Below are 16,815 nucleotides of genomic sequence, written 5' to 3' on the forward strand. Positions count from 1 at the left end.
TATAGTGTAACGTAACAAAACATACCCCCCTGTAGTGTAACGTAACAAAACATACCCCCCCTCAAGTGTAATGTAGTTAGCACTGTGTATAGTCTAATTAGTGTTGTGAGTACCTAAACACTAGTTAGTGATGTGTATAGACTAAATAGTGTGGTGAGTACCTAAACACTAGTTAACACTGTGTATAGTCTAAATAGTGTGGTGAGTACCTAAACACTAGTTAGTGATGTGTATAGTCTAATTAGTGTGGTGAGTAACTAAACACTAGTTAACACTGTGTATAGTCTAAATATTGTGGTGAGTACCTAAACACTAGTTAGTGATGTGTATAGTCTAAATAGTGTGGTGAGTACCTAAACAATAGTTAGTACTGTGTATAGTCTAAATAGTGTGGTGAGTACCTAAACACTAGTTAACACTGTGTATAGTCTAAATAGTGTGGTGAGTACCTAAACACTAGTTAGTGATGTGTATAGTCTAAATAGTGTGGTGAGTACCTAAACACTAGTTAACACTTTGTATAGTCTAAATAGTGTGGGGAGTACCTAAACACTAGTTAGCACTGTGTATAGTCTAAATAGTGTGGTGAGTACCTAAACACTAGTTAGTGATGTGTATAGTCTAAATAGTGTGGTGAGTACCTAAACACTAGTTAACACTTTGTATAGTCTAAATAGTGTGGGGAGTACCTAAACACTAGTTAACACTTTGTATAGTCTAAATAGTGTGGGGAGTACCTAAACACTAGTTAGTACTGTGTATAGTCAAAATATTGTGGTGAGTACCTAAACACTAGTTAGTGATGTGTATAGTCTAATTAGTGTGGTGAGTACCTAAACACTAGTTAGTGATGTGTATAGTCTAATTAGTGTGGTGAGTACCTAAACACTAGTTAACACTGTGTAAAGTCTAAATAGTGTGGTGAGTACCTAAACACCAGTTAACACTGTGTATAGTCTAATTAGTGTGGTGAGTACCTAAACACCAGTGAGGTGAGTACCTAAACACTAGTTAGTACTGTGTATAGTCTAATTAGTGTGGTGAGTACCTAAACACTAGTTAACACTGTGTATAGTCTAAATAGTGTGGTGAGTACCTAAACACTAGTTAGTGATGTGTATAGTCTAAATAGTGTGGTGAGTACCTAAACACTAGTTAGTACTGTGTATAGTCTAAATAGTGTGGTGAGTACCTAAACACTAGTTAACACTGTGTATAGTCTAAATAGTGTGGTGAGTACCTAAACACTAGTTAGTGATGTGTATAGTCTAAATAGTGTGGTGAGTACCTAAACACTAGTTAGTGATGTGTATAGTCTAAATAGTGTGGTGAGTAACTAAACACTAGTTAACACTGTGTATAGTCTAATTAGTGTGGTGAGTACCTAAACACTAGTTAACACTGTGTATAGTCTAATTAGTGTGGTGAGTACCTAAACACTAGTTAACACTGTGTATAGTCTAAATAGTGTGGTGAGTACCTAAACACTAGTTAACACTGTGTATAGTCTAAATAGTGTGGTGAGTACCTAAACACTAGTTAACACTGTGTATAGTCTAAATAGTGTGGTGAGTACCTAAACACTAGTTAACACTGTGTATAGTCTCATTTGTGTGGTGAGTACCTAAACACTAGTTAACACTGTGTATAGTCTAAATAGTGTGGTGAGTACCTAAACACTAGTTAGTGATGTGTATAGTCTAAATAGTGTGGTGAGTACCTAAACACTAGTTAGCACTGTGTATAGTCTAAATAGTGTGGTGAGTACCTAAACACTAGTTAACACTGTGTATAGTCTAAATAGTGTGGTGAGTACCTAAACACTAGTTAACACTGTGTATAGTCTAAATAGTGTGGTGAGTACCTAAACACTAGTTAACACTGTGTATAGTCTAAATAGTGTGGTGAGTACCTAAACACTAGTTAACACTGTGTATAGTCTAAATAGTGTGGTGAGTACCTAAACACTAGTTAACACTGTGTATAGTCTAAATAGTGTGGTGAGTACCTAAACACTAGTTAGCACCGTGTATAGTCTAATTAGTGTGGTGAGTACCTAAACACTAGTTAACACTGTGTATAGTCTAATTAGTGTGGTGAGTACCTAAACACTAGTTAACACTGTGTATATAGTCTAAATAGTGTGGTAAGTACCTAAACACTAGTTAGTGATGTGTATAGTCTAAATAGTGTGGTGAGTACCTAAACACTAGTTAGTGATGTGTATAGTCTAATTAGTGTGGTGAGTACCTAAACACTAGTTAACACTGTGTATAGTCTAAATAGTGTGGTGAGTACCTAAACACTAGTTAACACTGTGTATAGTCTAAATAGTGGGGTGAGTACCTAAACACTAGTTAGCACTGTGTATAGTCTAAATAGTGTGGTGAGTACCTAAACACTAGTTAGTGATGTGTATAGTCTAAATAGTGTGGTGAGTACCTAAACACTAGTTAGTGATGTGTATAGTCTAAATAGTGTGGTGAGTACCTAAACACTAGTTAGTGATGTGTATAGTCTAAATAGTGTGGTGAGTACCTAAACACTAGTTAGTGATGTGTATAGTCTAATTAGTGTGGTGAGTACCTAAACACTAGTTAACACTGTGTATAGTCTAAATAGTGTGGTGAGTACCTAAACACTAGTTAACACTGTGTATAGTCTAATAGTGTGGTGAGTACCTAAACACTAGTTAGTGATGTGTATAGTCTAAATAGTGTGGTGAGTACCTAAACACTAGTTAGTGATGTGTATAGTCTAATTAGTGTGGTGAGTACCTAAACACTAGTTAGTACTGTGTGTAGTCTAAATAGTGTGGTGAGTACCTAAACACTACTAGTTAGCACTGTGTATAGTCTAAATAGTGTGGTGAGTACCTAAACACTAGTTAGTACTGTGTATAGTCTAAATAGTGTGGTGAGTACCTAAACACTAGTTAACACTGTGTATAGTCTAAATAGTGTGGTGAGTACCTAAACACTAGTTAGCACTGTGTATAGTCTAAATAGTGTGGTGAGTACCTAAACACTAGTTAGTACTGTGTATAGTCTAAATAGTGTGGTGAGTACCTAAACACTAGTTAACACTGTGTATAGTCTAAATAGTGTGGTGAGTACCTAAACACTAGTTAACACTGTGTATAGTCTAAATAGTGTGGCGAGTACCTAAACACTAGTTAGTGATGTGTATAGTCTAAATAGTGTGGTGAGTACCTAAACACTAGTTAACACTGTGTATAGTCTAATAGTGTGGTGAGTACCTAAACACTAGTTAACACTGTGTATAGTCTAAATAGTGTGGTGAGTACCTAAACACTAGTTAACACTGTGTATAGTCTAAATAGTGTGGTGAGTACCTAAACACTAGTTAGTGATGTGTATATTCTAAATAGTGTGGTGAGTACCTAAACACTAGTTAGTACTGTGTATAGTCTAAATAGTGTGGTGAGTACCTAAACACTAGTTAACACTGTGTATAGTCTAAATAGTGTGGTGAGTACCTAAACACTAGTTAGTACTGTGTATAGTCTAAATAGTGTGGTGAGTACCCAAACACTAGTTAGTGATGTGTATAGTCTAAATAGTGTGGTGAGTACCTAAACACTAGTTAGTACTGTGTATAGTCTAAATAGTGTGGTGAGTACCCAAACACTAGTTAGTGATGTGTATAGTCTAAATAGTGTGGTGAGTACCTAAACACTAGTTAACACTGTGTATAGTCTAAATATTGTGGTGAGTACCTAAACACTAGTTAACACTGTGTATAGTCTAATTAGTGTGGTGAGTACCTAAACACTAGTTAGCACTGTGTATAGTCTAAATAGTGTGGTGAGTACCTAAACACTAGTTAACACTGTGTATAGTCTAATTAGCGTGGTGAGTACCTAAACACTAGTTAACACTGTGTATAGTCTAAATAGTGAGGTGAGTACCTAAACACTAGTTAGTGATGTGTATAGTCTAAATAGTGTGGTGAGTACCTAAACACTAGTTAGTGATGTGTATAGTCTAAATAGTGTGGTGAGTACCTAAACACTAGTTAGTGATGTGTATAGTCTAATTAGTGTGGTGAGTACCTAAACACTAGTTAGTGATGTGTATAGTCTAAATAGTGTGGTGAGTACCTAAACACTAGTTAGTACTGTGTATAGTCTAAATAGTGTGGTGTGTACCTAAACACTAGTTAGCGCTGGATTTACGAAATAGAGTCCCGCTTTTTATATTGAGATCTGGTAATTGGGTCCTGACTGGTACAGTTTGAAATTAAAGAAATCATTAAACTTAATCACATGATAATGAAATATGATGTTTTGCATAGCGGCTTTCCATTGAATATTAACATCAGTGTGGAACAATACAAATGTACTGTCATTCAAATCTCAGAATTCCACAACTATCATCATTGAACACAACCACAAGGGGATGCAGACCCTGTTAGACTCACAGGGGCTATTGCAGTCAATTTTTGCCACCAATCTTTATGGCACACAAAATAGAACATTAAAGGGATATAACAAACTTATTGTGAGTCATTGAAAGACTCCAAAGATATCACATTTACTTGATCACATCAGCTCAGATATGGCCTTTTGATTAAGATGGAGTCTTGCCTTAATAGCTTGATCGCCATTGCCAAGTACGTAATTAATTACAATTGTTTTCTGAAATGGCGACCATTTATTGCTCCTTAATTCACGTCATCACATCAAAATACTGAGAACTACAGTTCTCGACTGTTTCCAATATTACAGAACATATGCATTCTTCTGGTTCAAAACTATCACAATGGCCGATCCGGTCACCTCCAACACGTGGGAAGAAGACTGTACCATCCATCTTGTCTAGTGCATTTATCTTAGTATCACAATATAAGTTGTAAAATTTATTTACAGCTGTACTACACTGCCTCGGCAGAGGATGGTCCAGCCCTCTCTGCATCCTGTGTCCTCCGGTCAAGTGGAATGAGGCCAGTTCTCTCCCCTGGAGAAGGCAAGGCTTGGACAGGTGCCTTGCACATTGGACAGGCATTCTGGTATCGTAACCACTCCAACAGACACCTGTTAATATGCACAGTATAAGTTTTGTATCTAGGGGAAAATTTACATTTATTTAATAATTCTAAGACATTTTCATGCCTATCTATAAAGGCTACCTGTCTATAGAGACCGCCTCCTCTTGAATGGTCTCTATAGACAGGTTTGATTGGTTTTGTTTTCATGACATATATTGTTGTTCTGATTGAAGATGGGAGATAATCTGGTAAATATATAAGTAATGCCTTGTCCATTTGACCTTGTTACATATTAAAATGTCAGTTTGTGGTTAATTGCTCTTTCAATCTGACAAGTATCACAATTGTATTAGACATAGGTATCTTAAGTGGTAATCTTATTTATAGCTCAGCAAAGAACACTAAATTTATAGTGATTGTGCTACTTGCAGATTCTGTATAAAACTTTTCATACAGTACAATACAAATATTGTGTGTGAGACAATTCATCATTGTATCACCCTTAATCTTATTTGAATGTGCTAGAAAATATACCCTGAGTTTTCATGTTTATCATGTAACAATACTAGCCGAAACGTAATGATGTCTTCCTAACAGTATGCTATTTCTAAAGTTATCAATCAAATCTTAAAAAGTATAAGATGACATTATTGTTATCTATAAAACATTGTGATGTCACTTACTTCATATGAAAGCAGTGGTTACAGGGACAGATGGCCACATACTCCGACTGTTCAAACTCCTCAATGCACACTGGACAGGTCTGTTAACACAAAGGATAAAATATACCATCAGGATATGATCCAATATACATAGTTTGCTGGGTTTATTGCCATTGGAACAGCCAGGGTCGTTAATGTGGGGTCTCCTTGTAGTAGTTGGTGACTACCTCACCAAACAACATATTACGGGAGGGCCGTCACATGCCATCCAGAGCAATAAGGGTAAAATGTCTTAACAAAGGACACAACCATGACAACACAGACCGTCCCATTTCTCAGTTTCCCAAGAAACACAAACTAACACAGGTAGGGAGCATCGAACCACTCAACTTGTATCTTCACTTGAGATTATGTAGCTGATGCTCTAACCCACCCACCCCAATATATACATAATACATACTTGAACAAATCATTTTAGATGTAATTACAATAATACAATGTCTACATGACAAAGTTTTGACCAGAAGCCCTGATGGCACCAGCTGCTACCATCACATACTCACATCATTGGGAAGTTTTCTCTTCTTCGTTGTCTTGAATTTGATCTTAAATTAATATAAAGAAGGCAAATAAAAAATGTCTATAAATTGTTTGTTTTTGTTTAACGTCCTATTAACAGCCAGGGTCATTTAAGGACGTGCCAGGTTTGGAGGTGGAGGAAAGCCGGAGTACCCGGAGAAAAACCACCGGCCAACGGTCAGTACCTGGCAACTGCCCCATGTAGGTTTCGAACTCGCAACCCAAAGGTGGAGGGCTAGTGATAAAGTGTCGGGACACCTTAACCACTCAGCCACCGCGGCCCCCTGTGTCTATAAAACCATATTCCAAACATACGAGATTTTATGAAATCTCATTCCAAACATTTAAATTCTATAAAATCATATTCCAAACATTATAGAAATGTCCATAGGACATGTTCATTTCACTTAATATACACGGTACAACTTTCATTTATCATATTGCATTATTTTTTAGTCAGACATTGAACAATTTTGTATTTACTTTATTTAAATATTGTTCAAATTTTTATTTACATATTCTACAAATTTTTATTTGCATATTGTACAAATCTTTATTTACATATTGTACAATTTTTTGATTTACATATTGTAATTTTTTTTATTTAGATATTATTCAAATTTTTATTTAGTAAACTTTATATTTACATGTTTTACAAATTATCATTTACATATTCCACAATATGTTTACAAAAATCCTTTTCACATTTCATCAGATGAGATAAATTTATAAGAATTACAGCATGTACTCATATTGTTTCCCATTCAGGAAGGGACTATTTTTTGTGTAGTAATTAAGTGCACTCCACATCCTGGCAGTAGTTATCAGAAAACATTACACTTGTCCATGCAGTACACATGCTGGGGACGTGATAAGATCCTGATGTACTTACTCTCCTGTAACCTTGTTCTTGTCGAGCTTTACATCGCAATCTGTCAACCAACAATACATGTCTTATTACCTTACTTTTATATTACTTAAACGTACCATATTTATGCTATAAAGACCAATTTTGACCAAAGAAGAGGGTTGGCTTGTTGAAGAAAAATGAACATATTATAAACTTTGGCTCAATTGTAGGACAATAGAAATAGGATTTGTGAGCATTTTCAACTTATTGTAAAATAAATATGAATGGCCTACTGCAGGATAATCAACATTCATGTTTTTTAATTTTGACTCCATTACAGTACCATGGAATAGCATTTGTGAGCATTTTCAATTAATTGTAAAAATTTGAGTGGCTTGTTACTAGGTATATGTATATGTATGGGCTTACGGCAGATAAATATGGTACCTACAAATAGAAATATTCTAGAAATTTATTATTGTCTGGAATACAGTTCAAGATATAAAATAAATCATTTTTCAACATCATTAAAAAAATCAGGATACATTAATTTATATACACATATACATATATATTATCTTAATGTACATAACTGAGCTACTGACTAGAAACTACACATTTCACCAAAATATACCAGTAGGTTATATTTAGCTTGCCTTGTGTCAAAGCCCAGACAGGCAAATGATTAACAGAGATGCCATTTCGTACCAGCATGGTGGTAGATGAAGGCTAATCATTAGTGACCTTAACCCACTTTTCAAGGTCAATCTAATACCTTCAAGTTCCTCTTCCATTGAACCATGCACTCATAATTTAACATTAATAAGCCTGTATCATTCTAATATAATGAAGACTTATTAATTTGGACTAAATACTATGAAGTTTTATGATCTTATGAATACAATTATATCATATGTTAGAATTAATTTTTGTTCTGAAATGAAAATTGCTTCTTGAATAAAGATAAATGAGATCTCAAATGGATATTGGTGCCAATCATTGAATGATCTTTACCGATCCTCTAATCATTTGGTAACATGGGGAACCTAAATATGAAAGATATCGAAGAACCTTATGGTCTAATAATTCATATCAGTAATCAATTTTAACTGTCAAAATCCAAGATGGCCACCTTAGATGAAAAAAAATGGATGCCACATATGTATTGAAAACAAGAGGCCCATGGGCCTCAACGGTGATCTCACTAGAAAGACCTCAGTATTAATGTAGTACATATACATACTCAGTAGCAGTATAGTTATGCCAATATGGTACTGAGAACAATTGTGTTATACTGTATATTATCGTGCAAGATAACAAAATATGGTCAGAACTATCTTGGAATCATTCCTAGGCTAGTTAATAGATTCCATCTAAATTTAAATGTAACTGATAAATTTACGAAAATTATGATTGCACAATTGTATTATAGAATGGCCACTGAAGCATCCATGTTGTAATTTGAACCAACCTGAAATACAATGTATAAGAACACTTGGTTAAGACCATCTAAGGACCATTTCAGGAAAGCGATAGTTGAATCCCACAGGTGGTACCTAAGAAGAAGTTTTAACAAGAGGTCCATGGGGCCTGGATGGTCATCTAACTTTAAAGACCCTAGTATTATTGTAGTATATACTCAGTAGCAGAATAGTGGTACTGTTTGTCATGGTGGCCATCTTTGATTTCTGACCAACCTGGAAATAAAACTTGGTCAGAACCATCTCAGCTTCATTTCAGGCAATGCAAGGTTGATCTTAATCCCGCTGATAAAACTTAAGAATAAGTTTGAAATATGTTCTTTCAAGATGACGGCCATCTTGGATTTCGGACCGATGCTAAAAATAAGAACACTTGGTCAGGACCATCTCAGAATCATTTCAGGCAAGGTTGAGCTGAATCGCACTGATGGCGCTTGAGAATAAGTTTAAATTAGTTTAAAACAGGAAAATTTTGACTGTACAATCATTTTATAATATTGATGCAGTGACGGCAATGTTGAAGTTTATCCCTGGCCGAAAAACAACAACACTTTGTCAGCTTCCTTCCTTAACATCCCCACCTCAACTCCAATATTCATTAATGTACCAGTACAACTGGACAAGAAGTTTAAAATGTGTTTTTCAAGATGGTGGCATCTTGGATTTTGGACAGAGCTGAAAATGAACAACAATTAATCAGAACCATCTCAGGATTATTACAGGCAAGGTTGAACTGAATCCCACTTATGAACTTGAAAGGAAGTTTGAAATTCGAAAAGTTCTAGGACAGCACATGGCTGAGAACGATGGACGAAGCATCATGGCTCTAAGTCATCCTGTGGCCCTTCAGGTAAGATGACCTGAAAGCACTTGTTCCTTCAGTAGCTAAGCTTAAGCTTTAGAATGTATGAATATTTTGGTAAAGTAACTTATCTTAACTATTGTAAGCATACCTCCACATATAACAGCAAAATGTAAGGCTGAGGAGTAGGGAGAGCAGTCCGATCCCGAGCAGTGGCAGCGAGATGTTGAAGGGAACGTCACTACCCTTCATATCTCTATGGCTTTCTACATAGTTTCTGTAATACAAAAACAAACAAGTGCCAGAGTTCATCAGAAAGTTATTACCTATCTGGGAACATTGGTGACAATGGCTAATAGTTTTATACAGAAATGTTATGTCTGTACCCATCTGGGAACATTGGTGACAAATTAAAGAGTCACAGATTTATACAGAAATATTACGTCAGCACCCATCTGGGAACATTGGTGACAATGGCTAACAGTTTTATACAGAAATATTATGACAGCTAGCACCCATCTGGGAACACTATGACGTGAGATTGAGTTTTATACAGAAATATTATGACGGCACCCATCTGGGAACATTATATGGCGTCAGATGGTGAGTTTAATACAGAAATATTATGTCAGTACCCATCTGGGAATATTATGGGGTCAAATGGCGAGTTTAATACAGAAATATTATGGGAGTACCCACCTGGGAATATCATGGTGTCAAATGGCGAGTTTATAAAATACAGAAATATTATGTTAGGACCAATCTGGGAATATCAAATCCCTGGGCTTCTTGGCTATTGAAAAGAAGTCATTGGAAGATTTTAGCTTATTGTCCTATGTAACCTTGAACGTAGGTCAAGGTTAGTCATTTTAACAAATTTAGTAGCCCTTCAACCTTAGGCATGCTACAGGCCCAATATCAAGTCCCTGGGCCTCTTGGTTATTGAGAAGAATTTGTTAAAAGAAACAAGAGATCCCAGAGGGATCTTGGCGCCCACCATTGAATGTTCTTCATAGGTTCCATGTCAGATTGATCTTTTCTCTACTTTTCTCTTCTTCTAAGTCTTACTAATCTGTGTAAATTCAGAAGAAACCTCTAGTACTTTTCAAACAAGGGAAACCTATATACAAAATTTAAGATTTAGGCACCAAGGGGAACCTATATATGGAATTTGAGAAAGATTCCTTCATTACTTTCTGAGAAATAGCGATAACAAACTTCAATTGTCAAAATCCAAGATGGCTGCCTGTCGGCCATGTTATTTTCCGATTGGTCTCAAAATGCAAGATGCATAACAAGGCACATGGGGGAACCTACATATGAAATTTCAGGAAGATCCCTTCATTAGTTTCTTAGTAATAGCGATAACCAGTTTCAATTTTCGAAATCCAAGATGGCTGCCTGTCGGCCATGTTGTTTTCTGATTAGTCTCAAAATACAATATGCATAACTAGGCACCAAGGGGAACCTACATATGAAATTTCAGGAAGATCCCTTCATTAGTTTCTTAGAAATAGCGATTACCAGTTTCAATTTTCGAAATCCAAGATGGTTGCCTGTCGGCCATGTTGTTTTCTGATTAGTCTCAAAATACAATATGCATAACTAGGCACCAAGGGGAACCTACATATGAAATTTCAGGAAGATCCCTTCAGTGCTTTCTGAGAATTAGCGATAACAAACTTCAATTGTCAAAATCCAAGATGGCTGCCTGTCGGCCATGTTGTTTTCTGATTGGTCCTAAAATGCAATATGCATAACTAAGCACCAAGGGGAACCTACATATGAAATTTGAGAAAGATCCCTTCAGTACTTTCTCAGAAATAGCGATAACAAACTTCAATGGTCAAAATCCAAGATGGCTGCCTGTCGGCCATGTTGTTTTCCGATCGGTCCCAAAATGCAATATGCATAACTAGGCACCAAGGGGAACCTACAGATGAAATTTGAGAAATATCCCTTCAGTACTTTCTCAGAAATAGCGATAACAAACTTCAATGGTCAAAATCCAAGATGGCTGCCTGTCGGCCATGTTGTTTTCCGATCGGTCCCAAAATGCAATATGCATAACTAGGCACCAAGGGGAACCTACAGATGAAATTTGAGAAAGATCCCTTCAGTACTTTCTCAGAAATAGCGATAACAAACTTCAATGGTCAAAATCCAAGATGGCTGCCTGTCGGCCATGTTGTTTTCCGATCGGTCCCAAAATGCAATATGCATAACTAGACACCAAGGGGAACCTACAGATGAAATTTGAGAAAGATCCCTTCAGTACTTTCTGAGGATTAGCGATAACAAGAATTGTTTACGGACGGACGGACGGACGGACGGACGGACGGAGGGAGGGACGGACGGACGGACGGACCACGGACCACGGACGCAGGGCGATTTGAATAGCCCACCATCTGATGATGGTGGGCTAAAAAGCTGATGCCAGACAGACGGCCGACAGACACTGCACCATGCCATAAGCTCACTTGCCCTTGGGGCAGGTGAGCTAAAAATGGATGTATATGTTAAAGTTTGAATTGCATTATAATGTAATAAGCAACAAAATCAGTGACCTAGTCATTCTGTTCACTTCCATAAAGTGCAACAAAACTCAGTCACTTGATAAACTACCTCTTGTACATAAATGCTACTTACTTGTTAAGTTTAACAAAGTTAATATTTCCTAATTTTTCCTTAAACTGTGCTATATTTCAAAATTTCTAGGGCCTCAGCCCCACTCCCATTGGTTGTGTCCTTGGGCAAGACACTTTACTAATTTCTCTGCATGGTATGCGATTATGAGGTCTCTCATATATGTTGTTCAGCAAGGTAGTCACCAGCTACTACAAGGAGACCCAAACTCAAATTGACCCTGGCTGTTCACAGGGAGATAATTAAACCAAGGAAATGTTCATGGGGAGAGATAAACCCAGCACACAAATATACAAACCATTTCCAAAAAGGGTAAAAACAAGAGGTCCATAGGCCTTAACGGTCACCTGACCCTTGTATTATTGTAGTAGACATATTCATTAGCAAGTATAGTGGTACTGTTGGCAATGGTGGCCATCTTGGATTTTAGACCAACCAGAAAAAATAATATCACCATCTGAAGATCCTTGTAGTCAAGTTTAAGTTGAATGCCACTGGAGGAACTTAAGAAGTTTAAAATAGGTATTGTTCAGGAAAAACCACAATTGCACAATCATGTTAGTTACAACATTTCTGATAAGTTAGAGCTGAATCCAACTGATGGAACTTGAGAAGAAGTCACTAATTGTTGATTCCCCCTTCATTAACTTCCTTACCAATTTCAATGGCATCAGTAGTGGAACTGGAGAAGAAGTTTAAAATGTGTTTTTCAAGATGGCTGCCATGGATTTTGGACTGACCAAAAAACAACAACACTTTTTCAGGACCATGATCATCTTAAGATCATTCTAGGCAAGTTTCACTTGAATCCCACCATTGGAACTTAAGAAGATGTTTGAAATGTGAAAAGTGTACACATGGCAGACGGCCGACGGGGCAGGGCGTATGACGACGGACAGAGCATTATGACTATAGGTCATCCTGACTCGAAAACAATCACTGCAGAGAAGCACGGTGTTATACAGAGAAATTTCATTAGTACCCATGCAGCAGAACCTGGTGTGTTGGTAGGTAGTAACTGGAAGTATGTAACCTGTCATACAATGTAGCTATAAAGGTTAATTAGGGATTTTCCAATCAAAATAGATTCAATAAACACTTTGTTATACTGATGTTTTATCAAAGCACGATCCATCTGATTTCCTTATACCTGTTTGTTAGTCTTGCATCATATATTCCAAGGTAATGCTTTAGACAAAATTTGTACAACAAAAATGAAATGTTGATTTAAATCTCTAATAAGAGAAGACCTCACTAAACTATTATCCTGGGAGTTAGTCACACTGAGGGTGATAGTTCACTAGACTTCCCTCTGGGTGTAAGTCACCAGAGGGCGATACAGTACCTCACTAAACTATCATCCTGGGTGTAAGTCACACTGAGGGTGATGGTTCACTAGTTCACTAGTTATAAAAGAGTACAAATAGTTCACTGAGTGTAAGTCACACGAGGGTGATACCTCACTAAACTATTCCCCTGGGTGTTAGTCATATACAGTGTGAAAGTTCACAATACTATCCTTTGGTGTAAGTCACTGGGTGATGGTTCAATGGTACACAGTAGTTGACCGAGAGTATAAGTCACACAGAGGGTTATATTATAGTTCACTAAACTATCCCCCTTGGTGTTAGCCATGCACAGAGTGATTTTTTCATCAGAATATCCTCTAGGTTAAAGTCACTCAGAGGGTGATAGTTCACTAAACTATCCCCTGGATGTTAGTCATGTACAGAATTATAGTTCACTAAACTATCCCCTGGATGTTAGTCATGTACAGAATGATAGTTCACTAAACTATCCCCTGGATGTTAGTCATGTACAGAGTGATAGTTCACTAAACTATCCCCTGGGTGTAAGTCATGTACAGAGTGATAGTTCACTAAACTATTCCCTGGATGTTAGTCATGTACAGAGTGATATAGTTCACTAAACTATCCCCTGGATGTTAGTCATGTACAGAGTGACAGTTCACTAAACTATCCCCTGGATGTTAGTCATGTACAGAATGATAGTTCACTAAACTATCCCCTGGATGTTAGTCATGTACAGAGTGATAGTTCACTAAACTATCCCATGGGTGTAAGTCATGCAGAGAGTTATAGTGCAATTAGTCATGCAGAGAGTGATATAGCTCACTAAACTATCCACTGTTCAAAACTATATTTATCTACTTATTCACTCAACTATATCACAGGGTGTAAGTCACATGAATCACGATAGCTCATGATCAAGAAACTACCCCTACAGTATATCGAGGATAGCTGAATGGAGATTATTAGCTAGGTAGGTAGGGTGGGGTATGACCTGGTGAGTAGGGTGGGGAGTGACCTGGTGGGGTGGGGAGCGACCTGGTGGGTGGGGTGGGGAGTGACCTGGTGAGTAGGGTGGGGAGTGACCAGGTGGGGTGGGGAGCGACCTGGTGAGTGGGGTGGGGAGCGACCTGGTGGGTGGGGTGGGGAGTGACCTGGTGGCAGTCTGGGGTTGGGCAGGTAGTATATAAAATGAAACTGGCCAAGAAGGTAGTATGCGTAAAACAACCCGAGTATACAGAGCACGACCAATTACAGCAGATAAAAACATCATAACATCGAAGCCAAAATATGTTAAAGTTTGTTGAAATGTACTTGCTCTGAGCGACTGCCCGCCATGACTCCATTGTATATCCGTGCACCTGCAGAAAATATATCATCAGCAGGTGTTGTATGGCCCGTCAGAAACGTTAATAAGCATCCATCGAATACATTCATCAATCATACTGCATTCTTGGCCGGTAATTACCCTACGTGACCGAGTTTAGACCATTGCACCAGTGTAAATAAGTGGTGTTACGAAACTCTCTAACGAGAAAGTGGAACTACGTCGTACTTAGCTCATCTATCCGAGCAGCCGGGTTCATTTCTTAGCAGAATCATCATCATCTTGGCTTGTTAAGAGGTCATGATCATGACGGTTGCGTGGTAAGAAACCTTTCGGTGTATTGTGATCACTTGCTTCAGGAAAACTCGGTAATGTACGTGCGTGTGTGCGTATATCCCTGACATAGAAACGATCAGCTGACGGCCGAGTGTACACATACAGCGCCACACACATATATATACATTGTCTATTTATAGAACTGACCTACTTTCGGAAACACAACTGGTTATGAACAGTGACGATACTGTCAATAATACTCACGACATCACAAGTTTGATCTCTAAATATCCCCATCCCCCATCAATGTCCTTTGTAATTTAATCAAGTTTGAATAATGCATTACGATAAAATGAATTAAACATGTCAGAAGATGGAAATCTAACTACCGTTTAGTCAACGTATATACATGAAAGTGTAATAACTATAATTTTAAATTAGGAGGAGGGTGATCAATAGTATAATCTGATACTTTACTTACGTCATATGTACATTATATTGAACAGTTATGTTTGTATATGACTTACCTCTTGCAGAGACCTATATACTATATAGGTCTCTGCCTCTTGTAATTTCTTTTTGTCAGTCCGCATACACTATATGTAGCTCATATGCATGGTAGAACCATCGCTTAGCAACTCGAAGGTTCGGAGTTCGAATCACTATAATATGTATCCTATACCATACATCACAGAAGTCACACAAGACTTATATATAGATTGATGTCAGCCAGTGATTCAGTAACGTTACATTGCTATTGCAATAGGAAGGACCCTCCTCGCGCTGGGCTTCGATATATATAGCGATAGGTGACCGATACGTTCCGGTCCCTCTTCATTCCAGAAGACAACCACACCCCAAGGTTATTAATTAGCTCCAAAAGGAAGCCTCTCAATCTTCCATAGCTTTTACTTGAGTGGTCAACAGCATCAATTTATCTGTAATATAAGGAGTTATGAAAAAAATACCCTGCCCTTTAAGATTGCCGGGATTCGAACTAGCGTCCTCCCAATACCACCCAATACCTGTACTACTACTACTACCTCCCTATATACTAGTTATATCTAGTTAACAAATACCGCCCAATGTCACCCATTACCGCCATACTAGCATACGGCCAGATATCACCTATTCTACCAAATACCGCCCAAGTGTCACCCATTACCGCCATACTAGCATACGGCCAGATATCACCTACTATATATATTTATACTACCAAATACCGCCCAAGTGTCACCCATTACCGCCATACTAGTATACGGCCAGATATCACCTATCATATATATTTATACTACCAAATACCGCCAAATGTCACCCATTACTACCAAATACCACTTAATGTCAACAATTCCTACCAAATACCGCCCAAGTGTCACCCATTACCGCCATACTAGTATACGACCAGATATCACCTACTATATATATTTATACTACCAAATACCGCCAAATGTCACCCATTACCGCCATACTAGCATACGGCCAGATATCACCTACTATATATATTTATACTACCAAATACCGCCAAATGTCACCCATTACTACCAAATACCACCCAATGTCACCCATTACCGCCATACTAGTATACGGCCAGATATAACCTATTATATATATTTATACTACGAAATACCACTTAATGTCACCCATTACCGCCATACTAGCATACGGCCAGATATCACCTATTCTACCAAATACCGCCAAAATGTCACTCATTACCGCCATACTAGTATACGACCAGATATCACCTATTATATATATTTATACTACGAAATACCGCCAAATGTCACCCATTACTACCAAATACCACTTAATGTCAACCATTCCTACCAAATACAGCCAAATGCCAACCATTACTCCCGCTATATATACGGCCCA

General features: G+C 37.6%; 1 protein-coding gene across 26 annotated transcripts; it reads right to left on the bottom strand.

Moving 5' to 3' along the window:
* On the bottom strand, positions 1-15,106 carry LOC117339268 (RING finger protein 24-like). Of its 26 annotated transcripts, none has more exons than XM_033900761.1 (9): positions 14,655-15,106; positions 9,536-9,661; positions 7,144-7,183; positions 6,236-6,277; positions 5,694-5,773; positions 4,076-5,056; positions 2,682-3,835; positions 2,155-2,634; positions 1-2,104 (listed from the first exon to the last, which is right to left on the bottom strand). In XM_033900761.1, exons 1-6 carry the CDS (start codon positions 14,717-14,719, stop codon positions 4,897-4,899), a joined length of 513 nt encoding a protein of 170 aa, XP_033756652.1. In that variant the 5' UTR covers positions 14,720-15,106; the 3' UTR covers positions 1-2,104; positions 2,155-2,634; positions 2,682-3,835; positions 4,076-4,896. The 26 variants fall into 26 exon arrangements, 15 of the variants coding, with proteins under 15 accessions (XP_033756652.1, XP_033756649.1, XP_033756655.1 ...); XM_033900758.1 differs by having other exon boundaries at positions 2,730-3,883; XM_033900764.1 differs by having other exon boundaries at positions 2,155-2,538; positions 2,682-3,883.
* Between the last annotated feature and the right edge of the window lie 1,709 nt (positions 15,107-16,815).

This window comes from Pecten maximus, chromosome 12 (assembly GCF_902652985.1).
Source record: "Pecten maximus chromosome 12, xPecMax1.1, whole genome shotgun sequence".
In the NCBI taxonomy this organism is placed as follows: domain Eukaryota; kingdom Metazoa; phylum Mollusca; class Bivalvia; order Pectinida; family Pectinidae; genus Pecten; species Pecten maximus.